Source organism: Echinococcus granulosus (genome assembly GCF_000524195.1).
Source record: "Echinococcus granulosus chromosome Unknown EG_S00093, whole genome shotgun sequence".
Taxonomy (NCBI): Eukaryota; Metazoa; Platyhelminthes; class Cestoda; order Cyclophyllidea; family Taeniidae; genus Echinococcus; species Echinococcus granulosus.
In genome coordinates, this window is record NW_020170473.1 from 204,610 (window position 1) to 214,966 (window position 10,357).

Consider the following 10,357-nt stretch of genomic DNA (forward strand, 5'->3'; position numbering starts at 1 on the left):
GAGAAACCAGCCCACCCCGGATGGAAATTGATTATAATCTCTTTAATGAGAATGACTAAATCCAGAGTATTGGTGATTAAACATAAAAATACCAAATTTATTCATGATAATCAAATAACAACTAATAAAAGTGATATGCGAATATAGGTTCCAATCATACGCAAGTGTCACCGAAGTAAAAGAGCGGAATACGAGGTCGGAATGCCTCATATCGATAAACGAAATTGAGCTGACCGGAGAGTGGAATTGGATGACCTTTAAAAATTACCTTCTAAAATGAAAAACGGTATCATACAATGTATCCAGCAGGCGGTTAGTAGCACACCACATGAAAAGAGTCACACCTTTACAGAAAATCAAGATTTTTATCACAATGAAGTGGAGGTTTGCGGTAAGACGCGGGAGTTCCGTGATTGCCATTGCAGGAGGTACCATCGTCACCATCCACATCGTCACCTGGCGTTTCCGTTGCATCGACTTCCTCCAAATGGTACCCACTTGTATCATCCACGGAGACACCCATATCTTCCAGCATTTTTTGAAGCACAATTATCTGCTCCACCAAACAGTCATTCCTTGCAGACAACTGCGTCTGCTCGTTTCGGAGAATGCTATTTTCCTACGATAAACAATATCTGCTACTAAAAATCTCTAGTAGTATCTGGCATCGGTGCAAGTCGCCTAAACGCACAAACCACAAACGCACAGAACCACACTTTCGAGGTCATTTGCATTGGTAGCTAAAGCGCTGATGCGTACAAACCTTTGACATGCGATGCACTTGAGATAAGGTTCATAAGTTTCAAACGCGCCAGAAAGGGTATGTATGTGTGTGCCTCCCTATACTGCTAGGGGTAAACTACTGGATAGCAGCAGCCTACGAGATGAAGTGGGGCTTTAAAAAAGAAAAGGAAAAATTCAGTGGTAACCATCAAAATTGTAAGGAAGTCACTTCAACATACTGCATATGTTCCCGATACCGGGTAAAAAGCGAATAAATACAACAACGTAAACAATAATGTGGAAATAAAAATAAGACAGTTACGTTGTAGAATATAGGAACAAGCGAGAAAAGGCACATATGCATAAAAGATTAGTACATGTGATTCGGTAATTAGGAAACCGGATGATTCGCTAACCAAAGCAAAGGAAATCGATTTTATAAAAGAGGAATAGAAACGACCATCAAAGACTGATTCGTCGATAGCCCCAGTTACCGCATATATTTTTAGGTTCAGGAAGGTTTTAAGAAAAAGGGGCCAAATCTAGGTACCGCTTGTAACAATCCTCTAAATAAGAAGTAGGTGCAATCACACTTAAATCAGGACAGCAAATACAAGCTGACGGATGCGAGTCCAAATTTAAATTTACATGATCGCTTCGCTCTAAGCAATCAAACACAAGTAAATTTACTGTAATTATTGCAAACAGTTGATCAACATCGACATAAAAACGTCGTGTGCTTGGAATCTAAGTAGTATTCAGGATGAAGTCTGGCTTATACCGAAGAGTATAAGGGAATTTACGCAAGCCGTGGTGAATTTGGGGTCCAATTCTGGATATTTTTCGTGATCAAAGTTCGCCAAAAAAACGACTATTCCAAGCCTAAATACGGCGCCTTAGGACTCGTGATAGGCTTGAAAGCAATGATTTTGACTTGGGAAAGTAAAAAAGTTCATGCTCAACAATAACCAACCCTATAATAATGCGATGCGACTGAACATACAGAGACAAACAGCATGACCAAGACACAAATGAGGCACATACTAAAAAAAGGACATGCCTAGACAAGATAAGAAAAAAGGGCATGATGAAATTAAGATGATTGGTTAAATGGGGTCTATCACGTTTTATCATCACTGGTGAATAGCCTAGACCACATTTGAATCCCGATGTATTAATTCAATACATATAAAGAACACTTTATTTACCTCCCTGATACGACTATTTTGATTCCTTAAGTCCATATTCACGTCACGGAGGTCACTCAGTTGTTCAGAGAAGAGTTCTACTTGGTACCTTAAGGGCCGTTAAAAGAAGAAACCAAACCTTAACATTATATTCTTGTTCCGCAAAGCATCGTTCTCATCAGTTAGACTTTTGGTAAACTTTTCTTGGAATCCCGTTGATCTGCTCTCTAAGATATCGAAATACAAATCGTTTTCTTTCAAAAATGTATCCGTAGCGATGTTTGAATGGATTGATATTGTGTTAGGGCGACGTTTGTCGGACTTTCTTATTCGTCTCATAAACTTAAGTCGATTTGCAAAATTGGATGACTCATGACCAGGCTCAACTTTCGCACCCGCCTACAAACAAATGAGTAAAACCAAACAAGTTAGACTACCGCAACCCGAGGATTAATCTCAAACGAATTCATTCCTTTGACTACAAAAATGAAACAGAACAGCGGTGGTTAGTGAGCAAATAGGCGTCTGGCGCTGGGCGGGCTAACAGACCTCTTATAGAACTATACGATTTAATTCGTGGATGAGTTATGTTCATCATTGCACTGTATTAATGGTGCGCTAAAATATTAGATTTGACAATATAAAGGTAAAACCACTGTTCTAAATATCCAATGAGATAAAACGCAAAAATTAAATGAAACGGGTTGCCGGAACTTGCCATAAGGTTAATCCCTTCACGATACTCGAGAATCAGATTAACATTAGTAAAGAAGGTAACTTCCTTTGCATAAATAATTTAAAGCATTTATGAGCCATCTTAAACTTTATTTACATTGAAAGGTTACTAGAAAGTGGGGCGGATAGTACACATTTGACATGCAGTAGGGCATCAGAGGGGATCATGAGATCCAGGGGCTTGCCCAAATGGCAAAGGTGCAATGGCAAAGAAACAAAGTTTTTTTCCCCCCCCCCCCAACTGAAACCGAGAGTAAAGCAAGCTTTTAACATACTACACTGTAGCCCACGGACACACGGAAGGTGTTTGCGCTACCGGCATGGCCCGAAGGCCAGCTTACTTGAACTGGTGCATTAGCCAAGTCAAAAGTGCCTCCTTACCAAAATCGAGAGATAATCAACTACCGTATTACATAACCGCTCAAATGAGAGATATCCTCCTCTTTACATGCTTCCGTTTCAAGAGCATGAAACCAGAAGTAAAATAGAGAAACGCCGAATTTGTAGCATTCAGTACAATGTGTATATAATTTAATAGCAAATTACATCGTGTTAAGTCTTTAATTATTTCAAGAGGAACAATGCTATTGCCGAATTTTTGGAGTTGTTGCAGTCAAAGGTCCATGATATCAAGGAGTACCACAGTCTACATAGACCTGGGGACCAGTACGATTAAACACATGGCAAGACATTGCCAATTCCAATTCATGCCATGGAACAAAGAGACCGGTATGGAAAGACTGAGGCGTTTCAAAATGTACAAAGTTAAAAGTGGTTACTACTTTTAATACTCACAAGTACACCAGTCTATGCAACACTACGTCGGCTCGGAGGAGCTAGTCGCTATCACAATCGCGACAACGACCTGAGGCGCGATGACTCAACGACGCTTTTATACGGGTGAACGGCGTTGGGCGAAATAATGAAGCGCACCCCCACAACCTGCGGCCCCTGAGCGGACTGCTGTCCCCATCCGATATCTGTCACTAATATTATCTCCATGCTAATTGAAGTTCGCCATGGCTAGAGGGTCAGTTCCCACCTTTTGCAAAATCTTGCCAAAATGGGGGAATAGAGCCGCCCTCAAGTATCTGCTAATCTCGTCTTTTAACCAGGTAAAAACTAACAAGATAAGGTACCTCCCCAAGTGAATAGAGAAATAACCAATTTTGTCTATCCGGCTCGGTAAAATTATCCCCCATCCACTACAGGCTCCCGAGAATGGAATGGTTAGTGTTTGGGTGTCATGCAATGTGTTTATAGGCAAGTTATATGCGCATTACTCCAAGATTAGAGAATAGTAAGAGGAGGAAAGAAACTAGAGAACAACCACATTAAATCGAACATTACAATAAGGACAAAATCGGCCATTTATCTCCCTGCGCCACTGTGATGGACGATCTGAAATAAGAGTACCGGAATGAAGATTTCAGAAGATTATCAGCGTGATATTTACAAAATTGCTACCAAAACGCACACCTTAATCACGCCTTAGACCTTATATGAAAAGCACATTATACAGCAGATATTCAATGTCAATTAAAATAAACAATATCATCAAGCAAACAGACGCTAAAAAACTAACGAAATTGAGTGGAGTCCTTTAGCATAAGCGAACTGGAAAAACAAGTCTACTAGAACTATGGAAAAGGAGAGAGCATTCACAGACCTGGAAGAAGAACGCTGCAGCGTCGACATGAGGGACACTCGCTGAAGCACGATTCCACGCAGGGTATAAAGGTCGAGGCACACCGCACTGCAGCGAAATGAGAGATTTTTAAGTCGGCAGTACAATGAAGGTTTCTTAAAAATAGTGAGTGAAATACACTTTTCACTTACTAAATTCATGACCTCTTGAACAAGCGGCGACAAGAAGATCCACATTCGTATGTACAAATAAAATAAGTTAAAGAAATAAAGGGACCGATGTCAGGGATCGACCATTCAATATGCCCCAGTCAAGAGAACAACAAAGACCTAAGACTGGGGTCTATGACCTTTCTATCCAGGCACTGACCATTCAAACCTGATACCAATAATGAGTAAACACGCCATTCTCGTCACCTTTGGCCATTAACGGCAGTGACTCCTACGTCACCTTCGTAACTGGTGCCTGAGTTCCACCGTGAATTCACAGGGAACAAACGGTGCTTTCACTAGTTAAAATTATGCATTCAAACAGCTGGCACGCCCTGTGTGCCATGCAATTGCGGACTTTTGTAGAACAGGCAGTCAAAAAGGATATCAGTTCGGCAGACGGGACAAACTAGCAGCGCGGTGGTGCTGACATTGTCCAAGGTTTGTTCAAAGCGCTTGATGAGTAGTTTCTGCGCGACGCCCGTAACAGCCTCGGTGGCGCGATGCAGCATCGAGCACAGCGCCGCCATCCCGCAATCCTTTGCGGCGTCACCTTGTAGGAATCGTCGGCAAAGAGCAGCAATCCGCAGCACCAGGATGCAATCTGCAGAAGAGGATCCAATAAAGATGCAAAAAGTTGGAAACAGATCAAGAATGCAAAAAGAAGTATTTTGACTGAGGAAGTAGGACACCTTGGGATTGCCTTTGCACCTCAGTCTTTAAAAAGAGCCGGTAGCACAGATCGATTTGCCGGAGGGCCAAAATTTTATCCAAACGGTCTATCTGCGTCTGTAGCATTTCCTGAAAATGCCGTACAGAGTATTATGTATGATTTCCAGAAAGCAAAACTTCTGACGGCGGTAAAAAGCTTACTTTCATTTCTGATGACTTGTTAGATCCCTCCACGAGGATTGCTGCGACAGCTCTGTTAAGGATAATTAGAGGTATATTGTACAGCTTGTAGAGCTCATGGTGCGTTCAACATGAAAAATAACACGGTTTGAATCGCAAATAGTGGAGAAATACCAAATCGCCGCTACCTTCGAAATTGAATTTTGTGGAGTTCCAACTTTGAGAGATCTGTCTTAGTGTCGAAAAAGGCACCCCTACAAAAGGCCTGTAGTTTTTGTGACCAGGTCTCCAGGTCCATGTCTACATCGGAGCATTCCAAAGAGACGGACTTATTGTACTCCGTGGAGCGCAGAAGACGTGTCACCTGGTAAAGACAATCCACATTCCTTCTCATCGGTGCGGACAACCCATCAATCAAGTCGACGACCTCCGAATTCGACAAGAGTACCAAAAAAACCAGCTAAATAAAGAGGCGAATATTGTGATTAGATAAATGTGGAATGATGGTGACTCAGACAAATTGATGCTGAGCGGTATGTATGCATGAATAGATAAGGGCAATAAAACTCACATTTGAGGTGATGTTGCAAAATGCCGGAGCCAAAGTGCTACGAGAATAGAAAATGATTTCGAGTACAAAATCACTTGTGTTCAACTTCAAACTGATTTGATTGAAAGTAAACACTTATGAGGAATAGTAAGGCAAAAGGTACACACGAGAAAGAGCTTACGACTCTACAAATGAGGCATAGACTCCATTTTGGGTAAGATGCAACCCTCCAAAAAATCGGTGGAAGTTTTTACCGCCCAGTGTAGACGCCTTGTTAAGAATTGTTAGGTGGTAACTTTCTAAAATGGGTGAAAATGTGTACGACATGGTTGTATTCGGATGAGAAGACAAAGAGAGAAATTGTACTTAAAACACTGTACAACTTACTATTTAACTGGGTAGGTACGGAAGCCTTCGCTATAATACCGTCTTGGGACGAGAAATATACATGATTGTTGAAAAAGCAAACACCTAAAAAGTCAGTATAAATTAGTGGGATAATAGGAAGTGGCAAGTAATCCGAGAAGGTGTACTGCTATGACAGACGATCAGCGACGCAAAGAAGACCAGCTTCATTCAGTAGTCTAAAAAGATTTTACGACTATACCTCGAAAAAGTGTCCATAAGAATATAAAACTTAAGTTTAATTCGAATGTATAGATGCCTCCAAATATATGTTTCACTTATACGCCAATCAAGACGACAGCAGAAAACATTAAAGTAGAACGGCTGTCAGGGACCCACCAGAAATGGCCTTCAAAATGGCATCATCAGAAAGGCAGATGAGAAGTCGAACAGTGGTTTGATTTAGAACTTTGGCAAGAAGAACTCGAGTTCCATAGGCAATTGCCAGGATATCGTCACTGTAGGTGGCATCACTCACAGATATGAAGCCGCATGAACAAGGGCAGAGCTCAGAGTCGCTCAGCTAAACCAAAAGATGAAGAAAGTACTAGGTGAAGGCGATTACACTCTCTTCAGTGAAACTTTTGGAATTTGCTCCAAGATCACGCTGAAGAACCGGATTTCAACTATTACCAGTAAAATGTCACAAGATCAGTTGGGAATTTAAAAAATAACGAGAGTAAACAACAAGCTCCCAATCCAGGTTGTACTGCTGACGCATCATTGCAATAAAACCCAGACCTAATTACGCAAAATCAACTAGTACCGACTGATGCAAAAGCGTGATGCGTACAGAACCAACAGTTCCCTTGCTCTGCAGCCTGAAAAAGTGGTTATATGTCCATAGAATTCGAATGGGAAACATGGTGCTATCTTGACAGTGGAGTAGACTAAGTCAAACATACCCGCTTGATAGAAATGACACCCACCCGTTTGGCATAGGCTTGATAGGTCACGCAGACAATTCGGCTGTCTGTGAAGGCGACGACAAGTAAAACTAAAGTGTGCAAGGATTATGTATTAGCACTTATAAATTTATGGAGATACTTGAAAGTGAATCAAGTAGATCTCAACATTTGGAACGTTCTTAAAGATGCACTAAATTAAAGAAAAATGAACTAAATTAGCTGATTTGCACTAGATGGCACGCGGTTATCTTCTTATCAACCAAACTTAGCTATAAATAGATAACTCGCTTTGGCTTACATTTTTCCCCGCCAATATCAACAATTTTGATAAAATTAGGCTTTGCGCGTAGGTTTGGAGGCTCAAACTTGACAGCGTAGGTGCGGTCGACCGCAGAAAGACGAATGCTGCCTCTGAGCATAAAATCCATGAATAATTAGCAAAGTTTTGATCCAAAATTTTTGGGATGAAATGGTGACCCAAACTAATTTGGCCAAGCTGGTGAGTGAGCAAAGCTGTATAGTATGATTTGAAGAAATAAGGAATACACTGCCGCCTCGAATAAATGCGAATGAAATTGCAAATGATAGTGATATTAGAGAGTTAAACCGCGAGTTAATTAAAATCACGAAAGACTTCAGCAGTACTTACTCATCAACTATTGGAACGGCGACATCCCAAAAGGAGATGGTACCTGATTTGTGAAGGGCCGTCAAAAGACAATTATTGTGAGTGATCCTTTGTTCTGAACGGCGGAATCTCCGAGACCATGTGGAAATCGTGAATGAGGATTCAGCGATAGAAGAGAGGAATTCCTTGACCGACCGACATTTAAGTGGTACTACTGACAAGCCAGCCGAATGATTACTGTTAAGTTGTTCATTATCTGAAAGATTGAGGAAGTCCTGTAGTTCACCAGCAAGAATGCGGAGGCCTTGTGTCCTCCAAAAGGCGTTCCAGAGATTGGAGATGTTCGCCACACACGTCCACTTGTCTAAATCACGCAAGCAGACCAGAAGCTGACAAGTGCCTGTTACGCAACTGAACACGGTTCTGGAAATAAAACAAGTCCCCAAACATGTGAAGATACGAATGCAAATTTTAAGCCTCAAATTACCGCGACATTTGATCAACTCCGGAGGGAGACCAGTCAGCATTCTTGAAGGCATAACTCAGGAACTCTTTTGATTCTAAGACTTTTGTAGACATAATGATAGCAGAACGTTCGCAATAGGTCAGCGCATAGCGTGCGATCTCGTGAGAGCAACGAACATTGCTAGGATCGAAAGAGATGGGGAGGTTCAATTGATTGCTCTCGAGAAGAGTAAAAAATTTCATCCGACTTCCTATAAGATCTGTGGAATCCATCTGCATTTCATTAGCCAATTTAAGATTCGGAATCTGAAAAAAAAAAGAAATGCACTCTCGAGCATTCTTTAATATCAACAAAATGAGCTGCCCCGAAGCATGATGTTGGATGTGATTCCAAGTATTTCACAGGTTTGTCGATATCACACAACCCAACCTCCGCAGATGTTGTACATACCGCTGGCTCCGTACTCTAAGAATTTAATACTTTATTCCTTCGGAATGAAAACATATCTTAAGAACGAAACATAGTTCACTTTAAGGATCATCAGAACATACAAATACGCCGATGGAATCCTTGAAAACAATAAGAAATTCATTATCGTCCGAGACAACGAGTTTTCCAATGGGGATTTTTCGGGGAGGTAGTGCTAGCTTTATTTGCTCGCATATTCCAGGCATTTGACACTAAAAGCAAAACAGACATCACAATGAGTACCACAAAAAATACATTAGAGAAACTAGAGGGGGTTAATTAGGGAAAAATAAACAAACATTTACAAAAATATTCTTTAAGAACTACCAACGTATTTCTTCCTTGCTATAAAATCGGCAAAGTTCTATCCAACAACTTAATTCGGGATTAAGATACCAAAGAGCCGGGGTGAAAAGCAATGCCAGATCCACTGAGACGACAAAATTAGGGGTCTAAGAAGGACGAAAGAGGCAGCATGCTGAAAAAAAGCAAACGGAGGAATAAGGAAAAGTGCATTATTTAAGATGATTTGGGCCAAACATCAAGACAACACTACCCGAAAACAGAAAAAATCAATGACGGAACTAGTGATCCCGGCAGTTCACGAAATGCTGAACAAAACAACCAAGATATGATACACCAAAAACCAAATGCCACACGGAACCCAAAGAGCTATCAGACTGGTCAAAGCTTGAAACCCCATACACTAACAGAGGAACTTAGGCAAGATGTCTTAAAACACATGGAAAGGCGACCCTGGTGCTGAAAGTTCGCCCATGAAGCAGGTGCTGCTAACTAGGCTGGCTTTGAAAATGCAAAAATTGCCTTAGCATTCCGGAACATCCCTTGAGAAGTGGTAAAGTAGACCAGTGTAGAAGAATAGTTTATTACTATTATGCAAGAAACTCAGCATCCAGTAAATACGCTACAAACCACGAGGCCTGGATCGACTGTATAGCGCTCGCAGCCAAAGAAGTTAAAACAACCAGCGTCCTGAGCACAATATAAATCTTAGTTACACTTTCAAACAGTATAATGTCATTTCCTTACAAAAACTTGAATGTTCTTAAGAACTAAGCAGTTAAGAAAAGGCTGAAGCTCTAAAATAAGCTTCATTTGTCATCTTGCAAGCAATTCGCAGAATTTTGATTACATAAACCCCACTTAGTTTAAAAAAAGGGTTTTTGCTGCATTTTGAAAAGACAACAAAAACACTCAGAAGATGCATACGCACACTTAACACAGAAATACCGACTATATTGACACTTTGACGTGGATCTCCCTGTAGCATCCAAGATCCTCCTGTTTACGAAGCAAAAAATTCTAAAGTATGACTACGTATTTAGATGCTCCACAGCTTCATGGGCCTTTTGCAAGGCTGTGTTTGACTTTCTTACATTACTATGTAATATGTTGGTTACTGATTTGCTCTCGGTTGTCGGTAAAGAGCAGATCTCTGTTTCTTATTTATTGTACCTTCACCGGATGGGCTGGCCAGTAGCCCTACTGTAGCGCCCGAGACTCCCTTAAGACGAAAGAAGACACAATACTCGGGCAGAATATATATATTCAGCACGG

General features: G+C 41.1%; 2 protein-coding genes across 2 annotated transcripts in view; both read right to left on the reverse strand. All coding sequences in view use genetic code 11, as the record gives it.

The window, feature by feature from the left end:
* EGR_08014 (hypothetical protein) overlaps positions 1–2,380 on the reverse strand; it is a gene marked incomplete at both ends in the record, with an annotated part of 3,362 nt that extends 982 nt beyond the window's left edge. The window contains 4 exons of the mRNA XM_024497263.1: positions 433–619; positions 1,932–2,019; positions 2,050–2,309; positions 2,348–2,380. Coding sequence (XP_024348326.1) covers positions 433–619; positions 1,932–2,019; positions 2,050–2,309; positions 2,348–2,380 — 568 coding nt within the window. The remainder of the gene's footprint in view (positions 1–432; positions 620–1,931; positions 2,020–2,049; positions 2,310–2,347) is intronic.
* A 1,583-nt stretch (positions 2,381–3,963) lies between these two features.
* EGR_08015 (gtpase-activating protein gyp2) lies at positions 3,964–10,070 on the reverse strand (the record flags this gene model as incomplete). The annotated part of the gene is made up of 19 exons (XM_024497264.1): positions 3,964–4,046; positions 4,315–4,401; positions 4,861–5,106; positions 5,195–5,303; positions 5,376–5,427; positions 5,543–5,814; positions 5,926–5,962; positions 6,086–6,203; positions 6,649–6,832; positions 7,215–7,306; positions 7,516–7,628; positions 7,867–8,268; positions 8,333–8,616; positions 8,639–8,776; positions 8,863–8,991; positions 9,035–9,044; positions 9,107–9,231; positions 9,713–9,772; positions 10,014–10,070. The coding sequence occupies 19 exons, from the start codon at positions 10,068–10,070 to the stop codon at positions 3,964–3,966; spliced, it is 2,598 nt and encodes an 865-aa protein (XP_024348327.1).
* Between the last annotated feature and the right edge of the window lie 287 nt (positions 10,071–10,357).